Source organism: Chanodichthys erythropterus, chromosome 13, assembly GCF_024489055.1.
Source record: "Chanodichthys erythropterus isolate Z2021 chromosome 13, ASM2448905v1, whole genome shotgun sequence".
NCBI classification, from domain to species: Eukaryota; Metazoa; Chordata; class Actinopteri; order Cypriniformes; family Xenocyprididae; genus Chanodichthys; species Chanodichthys erythropterus.
Window position 1 is genome coordinate 50,681,351 of NC_090233.1, and position 25,188 is coordinate 50,706,538.

Here is a 25,188-nt window from a genome sequence, read left to right on the forward strand (position 1 = left end):
AAACAGGCAATTTATAGTAAAATACCCCTGGTGTTTCATCATCCCTTTCTCTAATCACTAATCAATATATATTTTATATTAAAAAAAAAGTATTATTTTATATATATAGGACTAGTAGTTTTAATATAATTAGTTATTTTCTGATCATGCGTGCTTGGCTTGTTGCATGTGGTGTATTTTTTTCATGAGAATTATAAAAATGAGGTTACTGTACATGTGTAGTGTGTCACCTCCATCTGTTTCTTGGATGAATGTCTTTTGAGTGCAAATGCATGAAGTATGAAAGGTGGATTCAAGCAAAAATGGCACCATATGTTGATTATCATAATCAAATTAATCCATTAACCCAGAACTACAAATGCAAAGTACTGATAAAAATGTACATTTTAAATGCCTATTAAAATTCTCAGAATAATGCACTAAAAGTTTGTAGTATATATTTAAATCAGGGCCTGTACTAGTATAAAACATTGTTTCTCCATCTACATAAGCTTGTGTTTCAACAGCATCTATATTCAGTTGTTTTTAATTGTCGATTAAAATTCTCAGAATAAATGCACTACTAGTTTGAAGTTATACTTGAAATGCAACCTTAAATCAAGGCATCTACTAGTGTAAAACATTGTTTCTCCATCTACATGAGCTCAGGTGTTTCGACAGCATCTATATTCAGTTGTTTTTAATCAGGTGCACAATTAATATTTTAATTGCCAATTAAATCTGAATAATGCACTAATAGATTGTAGTATATACTTAAATCAGGGCCTCTAGTAGCATAAAACATTGTTTCTCCATCTACACAAGCTTGTGCATCAATATTCTATTGTTTTTGACCAGTTGCAGTGTCAATATTTTAATTGTCGATTAAAATTCTCAGAATAATGCACTACTAGTTTGAAGTTATACTTGAAATGCAACCTTTAATCAAGGCATCTACTAGTGTAAAACATTGTTTCTCTATCTAAATGAGCTCAGGTGTTTCGACTGCATCTATATCCAGTTGTTTAGACCAGTTGCACAGTTTCTCGGCCTCTTCCTCCCATTCAGACTCAGATGAGTTGTCGTCATATTCTTCAGTTTCAACTAATGGAAGAACTATCTTGATGCCCCGTTTCTCAGTTGTCCCGTTCTGTTTCTTCATGTCATGGTTATTAATGCTGTCCATATGTTCATTTAACACCTGGAAATGGAGAGCAACTCTGGTTTGGTCGCACAGAAGATTCATTAAAAACATTAGATGTTAAAAATATTGATGTTAAATCCACAATTACAGCTTTTGACACTATTTCACATAGTATTTTATTGGAGAGGTTGATTTCCATTGGAATCGCTGGTATTCCTCTTGATTGGTTTAGATCGTATTTATCAGGTCAGACTCAGTTCTTTAAAATTTAACATTTTAAATCTTGAATTACTAGTGGCATGCCTCAGGGCTCGGTTTTGGGCCCTCTTCTGTTTATTATTTATCTATAGCCTTCAGGACAAATTTGGTATAAACTATCATTGTTATTCTGATGAAACCCAGCTCTATAGGTCTTCAAAGCCTAATTCTATATTACCATCTTACTCTCTTTTGAAATTAAATCATGGTTTACATGTAATTTACAAACAATTTCTGAGTGAAAATTGTTTCTACACCTATTATTTCAATGTAGAGTTGATTGGCATTTAAAGTGATGATAAACTTTATGTTTATATAGATACAAAAATGATATCTTCAAATGTAACATACTCTTTCAGTCTCAGGCAGGCCGTAGAGGCGTCTCTTGTGAGCTGAAGTGTTTTGAGCGCGGGCAGAGCGTCGTGTGGAGGTCAGAAAACCTCTGGACACATCAGAATAATGTTAAAAGAGTTAAAGACATACTGAGTTGAGAAATATTGTTCTTTAACTATGACATTTGGTTTGTTTGGGATCTGAGAGTGAGACAATTGTTAGAGACTAATGCAAGATGAAACTGAATACCTGCGTGAGAGCCGCTGTCCGGCAAAATCAGAGCGGGCAAGATGTCTTAACGGCAGGACCGTATTCAGTTTGCCTACACTATGCTCAGAGGAGGCGTAAAGCCTGGAACGAGAGGTTTTAATGTCGCGGGACAGCACCTTCAGAGACAGGAACCTCCATCCGTTTTCTCGGCCACCTAGACGTGCTGGAAGCTCATCCATGTGGCTGGAGTACTGAGTGGGAGAAAAGGATGAACACAAATGCATGATCACTTCACTGAAATCGAGTTGTGAAATAGTTTGAAGGGTGTTTATTCTCTACCTGCATATAGTCTCTCATGCAAATCACGTCTTGTGGTTCAACAGCGGCTTTGTGAATCTCGTTCACTGAAATGAGATCCATAAATGCTCTATTTCCCATCATTCTGCAAGTGTCTGCTGTGGCCTGTTGATGTAAACACACATAATGCAATAATAAAAATGCATGTATTTTTTCCTTTTGCTCTCGTGATAAAAATATGGAAGCCCATTTCTGCCACATAAATAAAAAAATCATGCTCTGGTAAGTCATAACTATGGTATAAAAATGACAAAATTATGGCATATAAGGTCATAATTATGAGATAAAAATTCAAACTTATGGGATAAAAAGTTGTAATTATGAAATAAAAGTTAAAATTATGACTTAAAAGTCATAATTATGAGAGAGTCAAAATGATGAGATAAAAAGTCGTACTATTTATGAGAGAAGTCAAAATTGTGACCTAAAAAGTCATTAATTGAGATAAAAAGCCAAAATTATAACTTAAAAAGCCATAACTTTAAGATAAAAAATGGACCTTTTAATCTCATAATTCTTCTGTCATAATTTTATCTAATAATTTTGATTTTGTCAATTTTGACTTTTTGTCTTAATTATGGCTTTTTAAGTCATAATTTCAACAATATTTTTTTAAGACTTTTTAATCTCATAATTACTACATTTTGTCATAATTTTAATTTATCTCAATTCTGATTGTCTCATAATTGCAACTTTTTGTCATCATTGACTTTTTAAATCATAATTTCGACATTTTAATCTCACTTTTTATATCATAATTATGACTTACTATGTCATAATTTCAACATTTTATGTCATAATTATGACTTATCTGAGCATGATTTCTGGAGGAATGGACTTCCATAGAAAATAGTTTTATGTTTACACAAAAAATAAGATGCACGAAAATAAACTGAACTGATCCAAGACTATAAGATTTCTTATTTTATTAAATATATAGATATGTTTAAAAACAAAAGCTACAAAAAAAAAAAAATGACAAAAACACAATAAAATGACTAAAACTTTATCAAAAATTAAAATGGAAAACAAAATAACAAATTCAAAATATGAATAAAATCTATAACAGTATCTTTACTAAAATGGATAGACTGGACAAGTATCACCTGGTTGGAGGGAGTAAAGGCTTTTTGGCCAGACAGATAGTGTCGTCCTCCTCCAGTGTGGAAAATCTTGAACACAACAGAAGGTGGAAATCGAGGACCTGCAAACCTGAACAGAAATGTTATTATATAAAAGAGACCGGGGCAGGTTGTCACACATTTTATTCCAGGAAATATTTCTCAGGATAGGTTTATTTTTAAGTCATACAGAAGTATTTACATCTACAGAAAACTAATTGAACATTTCCACTTCTGTGACACAGTCTCTCTGCTTTATTAAAAATAAAGAAATCATGTTACATTTTTCCTGTCCTGCAGGAAACAAACAGGTTGCAGTTATGATTCTGACAAGCGATGGACTGGCAATCTGATTGATTTAATTGTACTTAAATGTATCCGTGATGCATTCTGGGCAACAGAATTATTATTATTATTATTATTATCATTATTATTAAATATATGCTGCCCCATAATGCTGCTTGAAAAGCGTTTATATGAAATACACCTACCTGAATCGGATCTTGCACTTTAGACTGGGGTCTTTCAGGAGTTCTGCTTCTCTGGGACTGAGATGATGCAGAACTGTCAAAGCCGGAAACTGTTCCTGTGACGTACACACACTTGATAAAGTTTATTATAATAAAAGTGCAGAAAGGAATGCAATCTAATAAATATATTGATTTACAGTAAAACAGATGAATTTGGGGCCTGAGTAACTGGTGGAAAGAGTATGTATTGGAGTACATTTTACCAATATGTGATCCTGGACCACAAAACAAGTCGCATGGGTATATTTGTAGCAATCGCCAACAATATATGGGGTCAAAATGATTGATTTTTCTTTTATGGCAAAAATTTTTAGGATATTAAACAAAGATCATGTTCCATGATGTTCCTACTGTAAATATATCAAAAATGTATTTTTGTGAGTGGATGCATTGCACTTCATTTGGACAAATTATTATTTATTTAGATTTTTTTGCACCATCAGATTCCAGATTTTCAAACAGTCATACAGTAACTTGGTCAAATATTGTCCTATCCTTTTTTTTCTTTTCTTTTTTTTAATTCTCCTTGTGGTCATCAATTTTTGTGAAACTGTAAATTTGACCTTTAACCGTTTGGAGTCCATTGAAGTCCACTATAAGGAGAATAATCCTGGAATGTTTTCATCAAAAACCTTCATTTCTTTTCGAATGAAAAAAGAACATCTTGGATGACATGAGGGTGAGGAAATTATCAGGAAATTTTATTTTAAAGTGAACTAATCCTTTAACGAAGGTTATAATGAGCATTGAAGCGGATGCCACAAACGTCAGTAGACTGGGAAGATTTAAAAACGAGCCGTTCATTCATAAATCCGTAAGATCTTACCTTCATACTGTGGAAATACAAACCGGAAGACCGAACACAACGAGCGCGCGCGGCGCTGATAAGGGGCGGGGCTACATTAGGAACTTACCGCGGAGCGTAGAGTATTCGTCATAAGTCTGAAGAGCCTTCTGTCCCTAAACGATCTCCAATATGACTGAATTCTTCTGGCACACTTCTCATAATTCTCCATCAACGAGAAAGGATCATTCTGAATATTAGAAGCGATGTTCTCAGACATTATTAGGCATTTCTAAAGTTTAGAAAGTATCAAATGCCACTGATTGACATACAGTAGTGCTGAAAAACTGGCTTTGGTGTTTGTTGTCAGACCAGCAGTGGTTGCTAGGAAACCAGTTACAGAGTTTCAGCCAAGAGAGGATGATCAAATCTGAATCTCCAGGATGACAAATATCCTTCTTACAAATAAAATAATATATAATAAATATAGGCGTAATAAATCATTTATGTGTATTAATTTACTGCAATACGCTTCATGAACACTAGATGGCGGAAAAACGCTGAGAAAGACTAAAATTAAAGGGTTAGTTCACCCGAAAATGAAAATAATGTCATTTATTACTCAAACCTCATGTCGTTCCAAAATTAAGATATTTTTGACGAAATCCGATGGCTCAGTGAGGCCTTCATAGCCAGCAATGACATTTCCTCTCTCAAGATCCATTAATGTCCTAAAAACAAACGTATTTAAATCAGTTCATGTGAGTACAGTGGTTCAATATTAATATTATTAAGTGACGAGAATATTTTTGGTGCGCCAAAAAAACAAAATAACGACTTATATAGTCATGGCCGATTTCAAAACACTGCTTCAGGAAGATTCGGAGCGTTATGAATCTTTTGTGTACTGAATTATTTTTTAGAAATTAATTGTAATTTTTGTAATGCTTAGTACTGTTGAACCATAGTTGAACAGTGAAGCTGGGGAATGTAGTGAGCGTTAGGAACTCTAGATGGCGCTCTGCGCGTGCACGTCTGCTCGCGGCCGCTCAATGGGGGAGAAGAAGACGGGAACATGTACAAGGTGAGAATTAAAAACTTCAGCTGAAGCGTTCAGTTCGTGTTCTGGACCGCGATCCTGCTAATGCTCTCATAACGCGTATAATCGCGCGCTCTTAAACACACATATACAATGATTTCAGTTCAGTTCATTTTATTATAAAGAGATTTTGTTTTTGAGCTTTAAGGAGGCATGTGAGGACAGGAAATACAAGGACACAGCAAAATAAAATGAACTCTTTTACTTGTTTAAATAAAGATATTATTATATCTACTATTTTAGGATGCTGTAATTCTGTAAACTGGGTTCATTGCATTAAAAACTCTTAGTTTTCTTAGTGTTAGATTTTAATACCGGTAGTAAAAGTTAAACTCTTTTGGCTTTATTGACTGTGTCACTGTTTATGCTGAAAATATAAGATGAAATTAAAGGTTATAACGCTTTACAAACGTTATATTTTATAGCAGTTCGCAGATTTTTTCTAAATGTATCAGACCGTCTGATAACTGAGCTGCGGCACGTCAGCGCTCAAGTGCGTTTCTAACATTGAACACTAGATGGCAACAAAACACCGTTGTCCAGAAAAGAAACTGAAAGCGATGTTTTGTTTTGATGCCGATTTAACTCTCTCTCTCTCTCTATAGATAATATGCTCACCAAGGCTTCATTTATTTGATCCAAAATACAGCAAAAACAGTAAAAATGTGATATATTTTTACGATTTAAAATAACTGTTTTCAATTTGAATATATTTTAAAATATAATTTATTCCTGTGATCAAATCTGAATTTTCAGCATCATTACTTCAGTCTTCAGTGTCACATGATCCTTCAGAAATCATTCTAATATGATGATTTGATGCTCTAGAAACATTTATGATTATTATCATGATTATTACAACTTTTTTTTCAGGATTATTTGATGAATCAGTGAATGAGAGCTATTTAAAAAAAAAAAAAAAAGTAGATTAAAAAAATAGGTTAGGAACATTTTCCCTTTTATATAATGAACCTAAAAATAATATCTTTAATTTAATTTTAACATTTTTTTTACATTATAAAAATATACTCAAAATTACAAAACATATACTTAAATATACATGCTGATTGGAATACTGAAAACGTGAAAAACAATGACATTAAACAATTTTATTACACATAGTGTTATTTCTATACTATAATGGTATTTTTATTTCGAATTAGCATTTATTTTTATATTTTTCATTTTCATTTTAATAATTTTGTTATGTGCTTTTGTCATTTTTATTAGTTTTTGTTTTGGTTTAAATGTTTCTATTTTGCTTTATATTTATTTCAGTGTTAGTTTTATTAGTTTTAGTACTTCAACTTTACCTTAATGTTGCACTGGCAACTAACTAAAACAACATTCTTATTTTTTTTTTTTTTTTAGTTTTTCCTCTACTATTTATGCTTAATTTTAGCATAATTTCAATTAACATCTTTTGAATTAGTGACTGAACATGTAACAAACACTAATTGTTACATGACTGAAATGCTCAACTAGTATCAATTGCAATGACATTAATTTCTCATATGCATCATGTGAATATCAGAAGTGAATATCAGTCAAGTGAAAATCAAGAGACAGTCTTCAACCCTTGTCCTCAACTTTGACCTCCACTTTCTGATACAGTGTTACTGTTACTCATTCAATCCCTCACAGTTTTGAGGAACCTTGAACGTCTTCAAAACAACTGTATGTGGGCAGTTTGAGTATGTCTGTGTGATTACTGTGTTATTCCTGCTTAAACAAGAAACATTCTGCATGTGTTGACAGAGAGTACAAACCGGACTGTCTGTAGATAAAGAAACCGTTGTGAAGTGACCAAACATGGGGGATTGTGGAACAGGAACTTCCCTGCGACCCGTTCATTCATGCACTCTGTTTTGTTCTGATAGGTTGGAGGGGTTGCAGGAGTCACTGGCACTCTGGGATTGATCTCAGCCTCTGTTCTGGCCGCCGATGACAAACCCAGAACAACTCTGAGTGTAGATGAGGTACGACTTCACAGGGTTACATTTTAACCCTAAAATCAACTGAAAAAAAATGTTAGGAAGGCAGAATTTTTGTTTTCGTGTCAGTTAAGATAAAAAAAAATAATTGAACATCATGGTATTTGTTGTACCGCCCTTAAAAATTATGGTACTGCAGCATTTTTTACTCTATTACAGTAATGAGGGGTGAAAATGTGCTTAATTGCCATGAAAATAATGCCAAAATACAAACAAATATTAATAGTCTTATGAAGTAGGTTTAGTTTTCTTCATTCAAAATATAAATTTCATATTTTTCCCTTTGACTTTAGGGTGAAATTTGACCCAACAGTACCTGAATGATCTGTCTTTCTAATCTGTATTACAAACATTAAACTCAAGAGTAAAATGTTGAGATGCAAACGAGGGGGTCGTGAACTGCGTTGTTTTATTGTTTTATAATGTTTCATGTAGTGCACTTATAATGTTAGTATACTTCTTACATTAAAAATGGTCATAATTTAGAAATAAAAGCCCCTCTGATTTGAACACTGTTTTAGGGGGCGTGTCTGCTGTGAGACTTCAGTGTAAACGCCCACTGCTGTGATTGGCTAACATATTTGCATATGAAATAGTTAAGTATTACTCTCTCGAAAACTTTCAGCATGTTTTTACTATTACAGCTGTCAAGGTTAACTAATCGAGAGTGTTTATTATAGCATTACATTTAGATCTATAAAATTATATTTAGATCGTGGCATGAAAGGTTTCAGTGATGAACATTGTAGCCGATCACACACTCTAAAAAATGCTGGGTTAAAAACAACCCAAGTTGGGTTAAAAATGGACAAACCCAGCGATTGGGTCGTTTTGACACAGCTGTTGGGTTGAATCTTAAACCCAACCTGCTGGGTAGATTTATTTAACTCAACTAATGTTTAAAAATTGCTTTATTGATCACTTAAAATGAACCCAAAATAGGTTGGAAATTAACATTTATTAATATTTTTCATTAATAATAATTAAATAATAAACATTTATTAAATTGCTTTTTAATGAATGTTCACCTTTTGATTATTATTGTTGCCTCTAGTAATTATGTGTCTGATTTTTAATTTCCAACCCATTTTGGGTTGATTTTAAGCCAGCCATATAGTCATTTTTTAAAAATAGTTGGGTTAACATTTAACCCAACCACTGGGTTAAAACAACCCAATCACTGGGTTTGTCCATATTTAACCCAACTTGGGTTGTTTTTAACCCAACATTTTTTAGAGTGCAGACATGTTGTTGAGCTCATGAAAGCAGTGATCTCGTCATTGCAACTCAGTTTCTGCACACTAACGAATGCTTTCATCTTCACTAACTGCGCAAACATGATGTAAGAGATTCATTGAATAAAACGGGAGTTTCGGTGCGAGTCCAGAACTCAGACGCTGATAAACTCACGCTGTTTGATTCCAGAGTTCTTCATGCAAATTATAATTTCATGGTTTTTCCTTTGGGGTAAAATTTGACTCAGATGTTCACGAGAACCTGAATGACCAGTTATTCCAGAGTTTAATGTTAAGGAAATGACGGTCATTGACACTATAACAACATTGCTTTTGTAGCTGTCTCTCTACACGACACCGCAGCAGAAGATCCAGTATGTGGAGCCTGAGAAAGGGTCGGTGGAAGAGGGCGTTTCCACACTGAGAAAACTAGCAGAGCCTTATACCACCTGGTGCCAGGTACAGACTAGATTAACACACTCACCTCACGTCATACACAGAGCTGCTTTTGTGCACCGATTAACTGTAAACAAGCTCGGCTGGTTCAGGATGCTCACTCACACAGTCTCTGTCCTAGTTCTACAAAAGCAGAGAGTATTCAGCTTGTGAACTAGCCAAAAAAAAAGGATTATTATAGCAGATTGCACTATTTTATGCATTAAACTCATTCATCAGCAGCATGAGCGCTCAGTAGTTGCAGCATAATCTGCTTATCTGCTCTGCATGGCTTTTCTATCTCTCCATCTCTTCATTTCATGACAGAATAAGTTCCTAATTATGATCTACAACACCAGACGATCTCTACAGTCATGTACGACACTCACTAGAATAATTAAATCACTAATAACAGCTGGAAACCACCAACATCAGCCAGGATCTCTCACAAAATCAAATATTTTTTATATTACATTATATATATAATATATAATATAATTCGTTTTTAGATTTTTATATATATATATATATATAATATTAGTTTTCAGCTCTACAAGATTTTACTACTAATATTATAATCCAGTATGAGTGTTTTAAATTATTTTAGTTCAGTTGTTTTTCCATCTCATTTCATCCCAAAATCAAAAGCAGAAATAAATAATATTATATAAAACATTATATATATATATATATATATATATATATATATATATATATATATATATATATATATATATATATATATATATATATATATATGTTTTATATAATATTATTTATTTATTTCTGCTTTTGATTTTGGGATGAAATGAGATGGAAAAACAACTGAACTAAAATAATTTAAAACACTCATACTGGATTATAATATTAGTAGTAAAATCTTGTAGAGCTGAAAACTAATATTATATATATATATATATAAAAATCTAAAAACGAATTATATGAGTAATAATAATTCTGTCTAGCTGATTTGATATTCCTAAACACTCAAAATTCACTTTTGTATTGTTTTGTTTGTTTTTACTCTGAATTAGAGCTGCATTCTATAAGATTGTTGTGCATTTGAAAGCTTTGTTTATTAGGCAAAGAAAAAAAATGTTTTCCTCTTATTCTTTTCTTGTACATTTCTCTTTAAGCGTCATTCAAAACTCATAGAGCTGGTCACAGTGTTTTGAATGTGGTTTTACACACAACAGACCTTAAAGGATCAAAGGTTGCGCTCCATGTTCAGCATCTGTGACCTGCTGTCCATCACCACAGAGAACAACAATAAATAGTCTCTCAGTTTGTAAAAACAAGTGAAAATCATGTGTACAGTAATGCACTTACAATACATCCATAACTATCATCTGGTACATACCAGAGTACAAGAAATGAACTGTTTACAAGGAGAAAAAGCTTTACAGTATAAGCTTTTCTTCTATTACAGTCAGTGCATTACTGGAAACATGATTTTTGTTTGCATTTACGAACTGAATGGAAAGTTCAGATTATTTTCTATGCTAATCAATAATGTTTAGAGATAAGTTATGGAATGCAGCTCTTACCTGTAATCTGTGACTCTTTGCATTGTGATTTATAATCATTTGTAATTAATATTGATGATTTGGTTCCTCTTCATTGCGGTTGTGATTTTACCGTCTGGTCCTGGTTGCTGGTGGTCTGATCTGCGTCCAGCAAACGGCCAGTTCGGCCAAACAGACAGTCCAGGTACCCATGAGCACTTGCACACGTCATCACGCACGCTGCTCGCAGATGTGCTTATGTTCGGAGTAGCTTACTGCATACAGTAAGCTAGTATGCTTCATTTCCGAACATATAGTCATTGTGTTTGCTTGTGTGGCCCAGATACCTTACATCTGTCATTATAAGTGAAAGAAAGTTCCAAAGATTATTGCTTTATGAATGACTGGTTTTAAACACCCTCGCTTTTGCACTCGTTCAGATAAAGTCTCGTTTCAGTCAGCGCTGCTGTGTTGGGCTGCTCGGGATAATTGCAAATCATGCATTTGCAAAATCTTCAAATTTTACTTTTCAGCCTAAATTATGCCATGTTTAATCGCATATTTGAATATTCCCATGTAGCTTTTTTCAGTTTTAGATTTAATTTTAGTACTTTAGCTTTTGCTGCCAATGCAACATTATTAATTTTGTTTTGTTTAAGTTTAAATTAATGTACTATTTATATTTTATTTTATTTACAAAAATGTTTTTTAATCATTTTAGTTTTAATGAACAGTAACACTTGATGTCTGTTGACTCTGTTCCCTGAGGCCTGTTGCATGAAGCCGGTTTAAGAGGGTGAACTGGTTTTTAGCCGTGTTTATCACCACTATGCCAACTTACACTACACAGCTAACCTGATCCAGAGCAGGTTTTATTCTGGGTTAGAGATCGCAAACCAAACTGGAACAATCAGCTATGAGCAAATATATATATATATATATATATACACCTGATGCAATAAAGACACTCCCCCTGTATCTTTCTGTATCTCCAATTTAAAGCATTTTAGAGTGAAAAAAATTGAGAGAGAAAATTGCCCATCTTTTGCGGCTAATTAATATATATTATATTAATTATAATTATGTATAATACATATAATATAATCAATTATTATATGAATTGACAATTAATATTATACTCTGCATTTAAATTCATATAAATGTATACAAGTTAAATATATAAAGCTTTTAAACTGATTTCGAGCTCTTTATGAACCTATATAAATTATTGTTTAAATTCAGTTGAAACTCATGCATGGACATTTTCTTTCAGCTGCCTTCTCAAACTCTCACTGCAGCAGCAGTTTATTCCTGCCTTGTAAATGTCCTTAAATTTATGATATTTTTAATAACGATCTCTTAATATTGTGAATTGCATCAACGCTCTAGCAAGAAGTCAATCAAACTGACATGTTCAATGTGATTGGCTGTTCGCTGCAGATTTCACACGCTTTAGGGTTAATCACAAATGCTTGATCAAACACTTGCTGTGTGACAATTCATGTCCTTATATTACGCTCTAAAAGTATGAACTATTTTTTGTGAAAGAGTACATGCATATGTTTTTGTGACATGATAGTATGTCCCAAAGCTTAATCTTCTGCGACACACTCAAAAGTATGTGCTTTTTTTGTGAAGAAAAAGCACACACTTTTGAGTGTGTTGCAGAAGATTAAGCTTTGGGACATACTATCATGTCATAAAATTGTGTCTTTAACAATCACTCTGTTGCATACGCATCATGTCACCGTAAACTGGCCTGTCAATCATCTTGTCACAGTTTAAATGAAATAAAATGTGGAGGATATTATTTCCTACCTTATTGGAGAAATTAAGCGGCACATTGATCTTTCAGTCGTGGGTCTTTATCATGTTAAATGTTAATTATTAGTCATTCTAAACCTCTCTGCTTAACGGTCGGTCGTGAACACCCGCTATGTTTGTAGTTTTTATTCGGTTTTTGTAGTTTTCTCTCCAAAGCGCAATGGGTTGTGGGCAATATTTAGTCGTTAGAGTGTGAACGGATCCACATTTAGAAAATCTACCACTCAGGGTGGACTTTTTGCATACTCTTTTCAACATACCATGCTTTGCGACACACTTATTCTAATCTCACATAGTGTTTAGGGTGTATAGTGTACTCATTGGGACGCAGGGAGTGTGTTGAAGGAGAATGTTTTTTTTGCGAGCGTTGTAAGCGTTTAAACCAGATTGGATTTGTATGGTTTTGTCAACTCTAAACCTACTTTGAAACTCAGAGTTTGTTCAACAAGCTTCATGCAACAGGCCTCTGATGGAAAACACTGCTATCAGCGGTGCAGGACGTTCTTAAAGTTCTCTTGAGAGCTTCTGCTTTTAGCGCACAGCATGGATCTGTCCAGAAAGATGTCTGATGGTACAAAGTGGAAAAATAGTCTCATGCAATGTCATAATGAAATCAGTCAAACTTTACAGCAGCTGATAAAGTGTTTGACACATTGCCAGTCTTGCCCTGTCACTCTGCCCTCACTCTTCCACAGAGTTTTATTAGGCATAAACCACATGAGGAGGAAAGGACACACTGACACACATCTGAACGCCTTAAAATAAGTGAAATTCTGCAGAATTTCATATGTCAGCATGTTAACCTCTGCCTCACCCGATGGTGTGAGTTTGGGGCAGGACTCTCTCTTTGTCTGACCAATTGCATACGTCGGGACCTGTTTGAAAACAGTCATTATTTTTGCAATCCCATTTGGTAAAGCCACATGAATCACACACTACAACTTAAAACATGGTGCTACGGTCAGGTTATTAGCTTAAAACAATGCAATTCGACAATATTTAATAAACAAATCACACAATTCAGTGTTATTATGTGTTAGTATGACATACAGTATTATAGTATATATTAATATATTGAAAGTTTTCATTTTAGTAATTTTATGTGCTTTTGTCTTTGTTTTTAGATTAATTATTTTTATTTAGCTTTTATTTATTTTTATTTTATTTTTAGTAATTTTAATACTTCAACTTAATTTATTTCAGTTAGTTTCCTACATTTCTAATGTCATATTCTAATTTTAAATTTATAATAAAAAATTTGTATTTTATTTTAGCTTTATTTAAATTGACTAATTATTATATATATATATATATATTAATATATATATATATATATATATATATATATATATATATATATATATATATATATATATATATATATATATATATATATATATATATATATATATATATTTTTTAATAGTTTAAGTTAACATTTGCACACAATCTCCAAAGCCTTCTGTCACATTTTTTCCCCATTTTGTTTAATCTTGAATTTTATTTAATAGTTGTCTTTAGTTTGTTCAAGCACTTCACTTTTGCATATTCTATCTATCAGATATATTATCTTATCTCTTAGGGCACATATAGCAGACTATCTGATTTGTAAGATATAGACTCTTATATCTCTGTCGCTCATGCATTATAGGTTTATGGTTACTGATAAAGATTTGTCTAGGAGGTGCATTTAGCAAATTTTAAAATATAACCTAGATGTTATGAAGTACATTAATAAACCTTTGGACCCTGCAGAAGTTTACAAAGGTTCAAGGAAATAATTCAGGCGAAAATGAGAATACTGTCATGTCATTTCAGACCAGTATAACACTAAATCAAGTGATTCTTATAAAAGTAAAAACAACTAGTGATCCTCATTTCTCGAAGTAACAGTGTAAAGAGTAACATTCTGTTTTTGCACCTTATCTCAGGGTGTCTATGGAACGGTGAAACCCAAGGTCGACAGCACTGTACAGTTTGGGCAGAGTAAGCGAACGCTCCTACACAAACACAACATGACTTTTTCAGTAAACTTACATCAGTGAAGTGAATCTTTTGCACTGTAATCCAGACAGTTATGCCTACTTGAAGAACCCTCCACCTGAGTTTTACCCCAGAGCTGGAATCATCGGCTTCGCTGGGATCCTGGGCCTTTTCCTAGGAAGAGGTATTGATATATTTCAGAGCTCATGAACCTGCTTTTCATTAAAGGTGCAGTGTGTAAATTTGTTCTCAGTCCACTGCTCACCCCTCCCTTTCGAAGCATATAAAGAAGCTACGGTGGCCGATACAGGACAAAGATGTCATCGTCTGAGACACAGAAAGTAACCAGTCAAGCTATGAGATTTCTTCGTACTTTCAGCAAAGAACGGTCTCTGCTTCTAATAAACCAGATGACGACTACTACTAGTCATACTACTCCTCCCTCGTGTGTATTCAACGTAGTGACGATGCAAGCTGCTTCTAGAAACACCAGTGAAGAAGAACAACATAGTGACGAAAGCAGATTGTCCGTTTAGGTCTGCTGTAAAAATATGCCGGCTCAAAATAGCGACTTAAAATGTAAGGGTGTATGTAGATAGAAATAGCTGATTCTAAGGTAATAAATCATAACGGTTCATTATGTAAGATCTTTATACACCACTGAATACATAGTTATGTATATTATATTGCATGTCTGTCAATATATCCTCCCAAAATTTACACATTGCATCTTTAAAAGGACAAAAATATGAACTGACCTAAAACTTTGTTTGCGGTCTTGCATCCACTGATATTTTAAATACAAAAGTATTCATACATTTGGGATCGGTAAGATTTTTAATGTTTTTGAAGTCAGAAGAAGTCTCTTCTGCTCACCAAGGCTGCGTTTATTTGAATTAAAAATTGTGAAATATTATTACAACTTAATATGCATTTTTTTTTTTTTTTTTTGAAATGCATTTTAAAAGTTAATTTATTCCTGTGATCGAAGCTGAATTTTCAGCATCATTACTCCAGTCTTCAGTGTCACATGATCCTTCAGAAATCATTCTATATGATTTGCTGCACAAGAAACATTTCTGATTATTAATTATTGATTAATATTTTTGTGGAAAATGGTGCATTTTGCTTTTCAGAATTCTTTGATAAATTTTGAAAGAACTTTAATCTACAAATATTAAAGGATTAGTTCACTAATGAAAATTAGCCCAAGCTTTACTCATCCTCAAGCCATCCTGGGTGTATATGACTTCTTTCTGATGAACACAATCAGAGATATATTAAAGGTGCCATCGAATGTTTTTTTACAAGATGTAATATAAGTCTAAGGTGTCTCCTGAATGTGTCTGTGAAGTTTCAGCTCAAAATACCCCATAGATTTTTTTTTTATTAATGTTTTTAACTGCCTATTTTGGGGCATAATTAGAAATGCGCCGATTCAGGTTGCGGCCCCTTTAAATCGTGCGCTCTCCACCCACGGAGCTCACGCTTGCCTTAAACCGTGCATAAACAAAGTTTACACAGCTAATATAACCCTCAAAATGGATCTTTACAAAGTGTTCGTCATGCATGCATCGGATTATGTGAGTATTGTATACTATTATATTGTTTACATTTGATTCTGAATGAATTTGAGGCTGTGCTCCGTGGCCAACGGCTAATGCTACACTGTTGGAGAGATTTATAAAAGAATGAAGTTGTATTTATAAATTATACAGACTGCAAGTGTTTAATAATGAAAATAGCGACGGCTCTTGTCTCCGTGAATACAGTAAGAAACGATGGTAACTTTAACCACATTTAACAGTACGTTAGCAACATGCTAACGAAACATTTAGAAAGTTTACAAATATCATTAAAAATATCATGTTATCATGGATCATGTCAGTTATTATCGCTCCATCTATTTTTCGCTATTGTCCTTGCTTGCTTACCTAGTCTGATGATTCAGCTGTGCACAGATCCAGACGTTAATACTGGCTGCTCTTTTCTAATGCCTTGAACATGGGCTGGCATATGCAAATATTGGGGTCATACATATTAATGATCCCAACTGTTACGTAACAGTCGGTGTTATGTTGAGATTCGCCTGTTCTTCGGAGGTCTTTTAAACAAATGAGATTTATATAAGAAGGAGGAAACAATGGAGTTTGAGACTCACTGTATGTCATTTCCATGTACTGAACTCTTGTTATTCAACTATGCCAAGATAAATTCAATTTTTAATTCTAGGGCACCTTTAATAAATATCCTGACGCATCCAAGCTTTATAATGGCAGTGAGCGGGATAAATGAGTGTGAAACTCAAGAAAGTGCTTCCATCCACGGCTCCAAGGGGTTAATAAAGGCCTTCTGAAGCGAAGCGATGCGTTTGTGCAAGAAAAATATCCATATTTAACAAGTTATGAAGTAAAATATCCAGACTGCCTTCCGTATTCAACTAATGAATAAAGTGTAAAACTCTTGCATTTCAAAACGCTTATGCCTTCCCTATTTAGCTTACGGAAAACTGTAACTAAAATACAGAAGGCAGTCTGGCGGAAGCTATCTATTTTACTTAATAACTTGTTAAATCTGGATATTTTTCTTATACAAATGCATCGCTTCACTTCAGAAGGCCTTTATTAACCCCCCGGATCCGTGTGGAGTACACGTTTATGATGGATGGATGTGAATGGAGGCACTTTCTTGAGCCTCATTCTCTTTGGTATTGCTCACTGCCATTATAAAGCTTTGATGCGTCAGGATATTTATTAATAGATCTCTGAGTTTCATCAGCTACTGTGTTCATCAGAAAGAAGAAAGTCATATACACCTAGGATGGCTTGAGGGTGAGTAAAGCTTGGGCTAATTTTCATTTGAAAGTGAACTAATCCTTTAATGTGTCCTATTAAATTCTTTCCAAATAAATTAATAAAATCTGACTGGCCTCAAACTGTTGAACAGTAGTGTAAGTTTTAGGGTTATTTTGTACTTTAGGCTCCAGGCTGAAGAGACTGATCTACCCTACTGGTCTAATGGCTGTGGGAGCGTCCATGTATTATCCTCAAGAGGCAGTGACCATCGCAAAGGTAGGTGTGTCTCGAGTTCCTGTGTGCCTTTGATTTTTATTGGCTGTAGGGTTGTGAGAGGTTGTTATCGTCTGGGACAGTGTTTTTGAGCGTTCATGTGCAACACTGCTGATGAAACGCGCCACAAAGCGAGAGGAGGAGGAAAAGGGCGAGGCGAGGTGACGATCTGTAACTTTCCACCACATCAGCCCAGTTTAAAAACAGCAGATGAAACACATTCCTAAAAACTCCCAAGGACACAAACTGAGCCTCACGCTGAGATGTGCATCAACACTGCGTTATCAGCCGTTTGTCTGTTTTGATAGTAACTAATATGGTCTTTGCAGTGGAAAGTGGTCTGAACCTCTCTCGCTATCTCTCGCCGTCACACGCGTCCTGCTGAAACCCTGTCAACACACATCACGACACAAGCTAGCGGTTTTAGATTAGAATCTCTCTAAAGGGCAGTTTCAAAGCTGCATGTCCTCGTCCTGTCAGATATGCTGAGTGATATGTCCTGATCAGCCAGCGGGGTCACTGGGTAAAAACGTAAAACAGCCCAAAATAGGCAGACACCAGGCTGTTTTCACACTTGGTTTGATTGCTTGGTCTGATTTGACCCTGATGCCCCTTCAGGTCACATCATGTGGTCAAGGTTATTTGGATTATTGCATAGACCACAACACTAATATACCATCTGGCCCCAAAATGCATTGCACTTTCTTCATTGACGGCCAATCAAAAGTAGCTTATAACTTATAAATTGGAGACATTTTATTTACTAGACAAAAAAAAAAAAATCTTACCAATTTTGTCTTGTATTCCAGTACAAATATCTAAACATTCTTAAAAGGCACAAAATGTATGATTTTTGGATTCAAATATCCAAAAACCACTAGAACAGTGTTATATATTTTGTTGACTTGTGTACTTGCATTATCTTGTGGACCGAATTGTGATGGCTAGACGACTGAGTCAGAGCATTTTCAAAACTTCAGCTCTTGTGGGGTGTTCCCGGGTCTGCAGTATCTATCAAAAGTGGTCCAAGGAAGGAACAGTGGTGAACCGGCGACAAGGTCATGGGTGGAGGCAGTGTGATGCTTTGGGCAATGTTCTGCTGGGAAACCTTTGGTTTTACCATCCATGTGGATGTTACTTTGACACGTACCACCTACCTAAGCATTGTTGCAGACCATGTACACCCTTTCATGGAAACGGTATTCCCTGGTGGCTGTGGCCTCTTTCAGCAGGATAATGCTCCTGCCACAAAGCAAAAATGGTTCAGGAATGGTTTGAGGAGCACAACGACAAGTTTGAGGTGTTGACTTGGCCTCCAGATTCCCCAGATCTCAATCCAATCGAGCATCTGTGGGATGTGCTGAACAAACAAGTCCGATCCATGGAGGCTCCACCTCGCAACTTACAGGATTAAAGGATCTGCTGCTAACATCTTGGTGCAGATACCACAGCACACCTTCAGGGGTCTAGAGGAGTCCATGCCTCGACGGGTCAGGGCTGTTTTGGCAGCAAAATGGGGAGATATATATATATATCTATTAGGGGTGTGACGAGACAGGTATCTCACGAGACAAGATTTTTACACACTATTTTTAAGAAATCCTCAATGGTGAAATCATGACTAGAAAAAAAATATTCTGCAGGTGTATTTGAAATGTTTTAACTAATCATCTTGTAATGAATGTCATTTCAGTTCTGCTTTCTGATTATGAATTATCATATGCAGTAAAAGACAACAATACTCAAGTACTGTAAAAGGTTTTGCCACAAAACTCAGCTGACTGACTTATCTTCTGTATGATTTCTGTCTCTTCAGACCTTACTGTACATGATTTATGAGCTTCTACAACTTTAGACCTCCTAACTGACCTCCTTTCCACAAACGGATCATAGAAATAAAAACAGTATAAATAAAAATGTTAACTTTACAATAAGGTCTCATTTATTAACATTAATGTATTAACTAACATCAACTAACAATGAGCAATATATTTGCTACAGTATTTATTAATCTTTGTTTATGTTAGTTAATAAAAATAGTCATTCATTGTTAGTTGATGATAGTTCACAGTGCATTAACTAATGTTAACAAATGAAACCTTATTGTTTGTGCTTAATAAGTTTAAGAGAAAACTGTTACTCGTTTTCATGGTAACACTACAATAAGTGCAACCATAATCGCACTCTCTCAATATACAAAGCTGAGAGATGGTTACAACTACACTGTCCAGCCTAAAATAGCTTTCATATTGAGAGATATTTGCATGCATCAGGGAGCCGCTTTCAAAATGCGGGTATTGAAATCGCGTTTGAATGAACGCTTGTGTTTACTTTCACTTTCACGATCGCGTAACTCTGTAAATATGGAGCGGCGGCGACCGTTATCCAACTGAATTAAATGTTTTTTTATTTAAATACAAAGCAAAACGACAGTGGAGGCGTAATGTAAATGTAGCGGTGCCATATTCTTTCCTAATCATCCTACCACTCTGTCATGGCAACATCACGAGACTACTTTTCGCCTCGACGAGAAATCTCGTCACGGTTTAGTCTCCTCACACCCCTTATATATATTATATATATTATATATGTACACCCTTTGAAAATTAACATTTTAAGCAATATCTCAATGAACACAATAACTATTCCAAAATGTTGACAAGACTAAGTTTAATATAAGATCTGTTTAACTTATAACATGAAAGTAAGGTTAATAATATAACTTAGATTACACATTTTTCAGTTTTACTCAAATTAGGGTAGTACACCCCACAACAAAAACTACTACATCTAGTACTTTGTGTGTCCTCCATGATATTTAATGATAGCACCAAGTCTTCTAGGCATTGAATGAACAAGTTGGCGACATTTTGCAACATTATCTTTTTCCATTCTTCAACAATGAGCTCTTTTAGAGACTGGATGCTGGATGGAGAGTGATGCTCAACTCCCCATAGGTGTTCAATTGGGTTCAGATCAGGAGCCACTGAATCACTTTCACCCTGTTCTTCTTCTTCAGAAATCCAACAGTGGCCTTAGATGTGTTTAGGATCATTGTCATGTTGGAAAAGTGCACAACGACCAAAGGCATGGAGTGATGGTAGCATCTTCTCTTTCAGTATAGAGCAGTACATCTGTGAATTCATGATGCCATCAGTGAAATGCAGCTCCCCGACACCAGCAGCACTCATGCAGCCCCACATAAGGACACTGACACCACCATGTTTCACTGTAGGCACCATGCAGTTCTCTTTGTATTCCTCACCTTTGCGATGCCATACAGTTTTGAAGGCACCAGCTCCAAAATCTTTCATCTTGGTCTCATCACTCCAGAGACCTTCAGTGGGGTGTACTCATTTTTGCATCAAGCTAATTTGATATTATTAAGCTTACTTTCTTGTTATTAGTTAAACATCTTATAATAAACTTAGTCTTGTCAGCATTTTGGAAATTGTTTTTGTGTTCATTGAGATATTGTTTAAAATGTTACTTTTCAAAGGGGGTGTACTCATTTGCGCCGAGCACTGTACATGAAAATCTTGTTCATGATATCATGCTGAAATGCTTTGAATTTTAAGCAACAAGAAAACACATTTTTTGTGAAATTAAAATACAATTTTATTTTTTACAGGTAATGCATTTAAGACCGGTTTCCAAAAGCTTATATATATATATATATATAAGCTTTTGGAAAGGCAATTATATAGATCACATACACACACACTTCCAGTGGGAAATAAATCCCTGTATGTGTGAATAACTCATTACACTGAAGTGACCTTTTTTATCTTTCCACCACACAGAAAACAGGAGACTCCATATACGACTTGGCACTTCAGGCTTATGTTACTGTGGAGAAGCTCATCAAAGACAAACCAGCCTCAAAGAAGAGTCAGCAGAAGGTGATTTTGTCTCTTCTTACACATATTTCTTATACATTTTTACATAAGCTCATGCATTCCCTGGGAATCAAACGCATGACCTTTGTGTTTCTAGCTACAGATACAGCAGATGTGTTTGGAAACACACTGAGCTTTAACTTCACTTTGTGTTTTTAATAGGATCAAGCGGAAACGAGTTCCAGCGGGGAGACCAAAGCTTAGGTACAAAATAATAAACATGACACAGGTGCACAAAATGGATAAACAACATTTATGAAGTCATATAAAGCCCTTTTCCGTATTGCACTGATAATTGATAACACATAAAACATGTTAAATGATAGTAAAATTGCCAGATTACCTTATTCAGTGAGTGTCCCACAATAAAACCCACTTTTCTGAGCTGTCGTTTTAGTGAATGTAGGAAGTCAGTTTACACAGGTGTCGAAAATCACATTAATGAACATTTTCATCCAATCACAAATGAACACAATACCTTTTTAAATGTTTTGCTTTAACCGTTTTATGCTGCTTGGTGTAATATTTTGATAACTAATGCAATGACATTCAGGCGTGTTTTGTTTGAGCTGTGCTGTTTTTCACAGTACTACCAAATCTTCACTTTCTCAGAAATCAGCATAACTTTGCCTTGTGTTGTTTGTTTGTTTATAGGTACATCATCACGTCTCAGGTTATTGTGATACGGCTGATGTGGGATCTCCATCATTCGCTCGCTTTTATGACCTGCTTTTGCACTAGCCACTTCCTCTTTTCAATCAGGGAGGAGTTAGTGGTCTATCTGGAAGGTTTTTAACTTAAACTACTGGGATTGTGTTAAAAATTCTCTAATAAATTATATATATATATATATACACAGTGTGATGTGGTGGTGTGTTTTCTGACTTATATTAAAAAAAAAAAAAAAGTTAAGAGGAAACATTATTTGGGGTTAGCATGTACTGTTTGAGTCTGAACTTCCTCTTTCTACACAAACAAATCTGCAACTGGAAGCATTAAAACCACCTCTGAACTGGTTTTGTCTTGATTTAGACGTCTGCTTGTTCCCAAACAGCATCATATGATTAAAACATTTTCTAAAGTATGTCATTATGCTGGTTTGACGATGTTTTATGAAAGTACCGCAAGAGCGATTCGAAAGCATCTTGTGACATTTAACCGGTCTGTTAGAAGAAAGTTACTTTCGACATGTCAAGATATGATTTTATAATTTGAAATACGTCACAGAGAAAACTCTGCAGCGAAGAACCAAAACATAAGAGTTGCTAGCGTTTCTTTTACATCCTGATGCAACAAAACCTTCACTAGGATCAATCAGTGATCAATCACACGGTCTCATTCTTAAAGTATAAGCTTTATTTTAAAAACGATACATTGCAGGTGTATCAACTATTGTTTTCCCCAACTCTGTTCCTGGAGGCACACCAACAGCACACATTTCTACTTCTGGTCTAGGCGTCTCTACAAACAAGCTGACAAGTTGAATCAGGTGCGTTTGATTAGGAGCACGTGTCATGCTGGTGTGCCTCCAGGGCTGGGAAACACTGATCTACTCTATTGCTGTTGAAATGCTCCTTTAACTTTTCCCTCCTGCACTGGCGTCTACTTGGATGACATCTTGAGTAGGTTGCACTTGTCAATCTCGTACAGACGCCATCCCTCCTCGTGGGAGAGATCTGAAGCTCCGCGCCGCTTGTAGAACTCGATGGAGGACGTGTTCCACTCGGCCACGATGAAGTGCATGCCGCTGCATCGAGTCTTCACTGCCGTCTACAGACAAAAAGATTAGAATAAATCAGTTTAAAATGACTTAAACCCATATTAACAAGAAAACATGTATGCAATATTTATGCAGAAAATATAATGCATTATGTATACCTCACTCAGCATCTTCAGGATTTCAGAGCCCATCCCATAACCTGAATAGCAGAAAGATACATTATATATGACCAATTCAAAGCAATTCTTCTTTGTTTACAGCAGTTTAAGAATCTATTATTCATACCTCTGAATTCCTTCATCACATAGAAGTCTTCCAGATAAAGCAGCTTCCCAATCCAGGGGTCATAAGTGAAGTAGTACATGGCAAAGCCAACCACTGTATAACCTGAAGTGGAAAACATGAGGATTAAAGAGAAGAGAAACTAACGGGACGCTGATTCAGCGGCTCTGACGTCATTTCTTACGCATGACGCAGAAAGATAAATTGTAAAAAATTCCAACAATATTGTATCCACAATGAGAATGTGTGTAGCTCAGTTATTTTTTGATATAAAAACACTGATGTTGTCGTTAACTTGCCTTCAAGAGACTGTTTATCTTTCGGTACTTCAGCGACGACGCAGTGGTAAAACGGATGATCTCCGAAACCGTCCTCGAGCAACTCTAAAAAAATAAACAGGCATAAATAATCACCATACGTTCAAAAAAACATCCATATATCATAAACTGAAACGAAAACGCTCGATTTTGGAGACCGAATAACAATTGTGTACCTTTCTCGGTCAGGACGACCTGTTCCTCCATTTCCTCAAATTTCGCAAGTTCCTAAAATGTATTAAATGGCGTAAATTATTCCGCAAACAAACATTTTATACACATTTATATAAAAATAAAAAAATAAAGTAAAAATATAATTATGCGTAACGTTATACGCATGCGCCGTAGCTCTGTTTGTACCTTTATGAGTCGCAGTATGTCCGATACGTCCTTGGGCTCGGCTTTCCGTAATATAAACTTGTCCATTTTCTTCTTTTACTCTTTTTCCCTTTTCTTACTAGTCCTCGGTATGTGAAATGTAGTAAGATTTGTTTCTTCATTCGGTTCCAAGGGGGCTACCCTCAGCTGAAAGTCTGGGTTTCTCACCCTGTCAGTGAAGAATTACATGAAGTCGTCGCCGGAAGCGCTTTGTCTGAACGCTGAGCTCGAGCGCTATTTATATGCTGGGCGTTGACGTCAGCGACAGGAAGTACTGAGTTGAATCCACATCATCAGTAGTAGTACAGCGAGATAACCAGTACGAACCAGATCAAAGATGCAGTAGTTTCGGATATTGTGTAAAGTTGCCAACCAATGAAGTATGAGATACTGATTCTGTCCTTTTATAAACATTTTACACTTGACTGTAGTTTAGTTTTTTTTTTCAGCACTTGAGAGAACACAAAATTACTATAATAATGAATTAATATTAAATTAGAACTATTATTTTTAATTATAATATAATTTCACGGTCCATAGCGACAAAAAAAAAAAAAAAAAAAAAAAAAACTGGCATGAATATCTAATGATCGTAGAATGATTTAACAACACTAAATATTCATATACTTCTTAATTTTATCATAACCTTTTGTTTTGAATGTTCATTTAAACCCAGTTGAAAAAATACTATAGTAATTTATAGTAAATACTATAGTGTTTTTGAACCATACTA

General features: G+C 35.0%; 3 protein-coding genes across 8 annotated transcripts; 1 reads left to right on the forward strand and 2 right to left on the reverse strand.

The window, feature by feature from the left end:
• Window positions 1-961: 961 nt before the first annotated feature.
• Window positions 962-7,606, reverse strand: c13hxorf58 (chromosome 13 CXorf58 homolog). Its single transcript, XM_067408257.1, has 7 exons — window positions 7,585-7,606; window positions 3,894-3,988; window positions 3,388-3,493; window positions 2,264-2,386; window positions 1,964-2,175; window positions 1,733-1,823; window positions 962-1,180 (listed from the first exon to the last, which is right to left on the reverse strand). Exons 4-7 carry the CDS (start codon window positions 2,363-2,365, stop codon window positions 962-964), a joined length of 624 nt encoding a protein of 207 aa, XP_067264358.1. The 5' UTR covers window positions 2,366-2,386; window positions 3,388-3,493; window positions 3,894-3,988; window positions 7,585-7,606.
• apooa (apolipoprotein O, a) lies at window positions 5,761-22,551 on the forward strand. 6 transcript variants are annotated; one of them, XM_067406053.1, is made up of 10 exons: window positions 5,761-5,800; window positions 7,696-7,794; window positions 9,384-9,503; window positions 11,157-11,189; window positions 14,740-14,794; window positions 14,880-14,975; window positions 17,771-17,862; window positions 21,663-21,761; window positions 21,921-21,962; window positions 22,413-22,551. In XM_067406053.1, exons 1-9 carry the CDS (start codon window positions 5,792-5,794, stop codon window positions 21,960-21,962), a joined length of 645 nt encoding a protein of 214 aa, XP_067262154.1. In that variant the 5' UTR covers window positions 5,761-5,791; the 3' UTR covers window positions 22,413-22,551. The 6 variants fall into 6 exon arrangements, with proteins under 6 accessions (XP_067262154.1, XP_067262151.1, XP_067262153.1 ...); XM_067406050.1 differs by having other exon boundaries at window positions 21,663-21,962; window positions 22,413-22,518; XM_067406052.1 differs by lacking the exon at window positions 22,413-22,551 and having other exon boundaries at window positions 21,921-22,194.
• A 542-nt stretch (window positions 22,552-23,093) lies between these two features.
• sat1a.2 (spermidine/spermine N1-acetyltransferase 1a, duplicate 2) lies at window positions 23,094-24,675 on the reverse strand. The gene is made up of 6 exons (XM_067406055.1): window positions 24,438-24,675; window positions 24,254-24,305; window positions 24,060-24,143; window positions 23,764-23,865; window positions 23,637-23,677; window positions 23,094-23,528 (listed from the first exon to the last, which is right to left on the reverse strand). The coding sequence occupies exons 1-6, from the start codon at window positions 24,501-24,503 to the stop codon at window positions 23,361-23,363; spliced, it is 513 nt and encodes a 170-aa protein (XP_067262156.1). The 5' UTR covers window positions 24,504-24,675; the 3' UTR covers window positions 23,094-23,360.
• Between the last annotated feature and the right edge of the window lie 513 nt (window positions 24,676-25,188).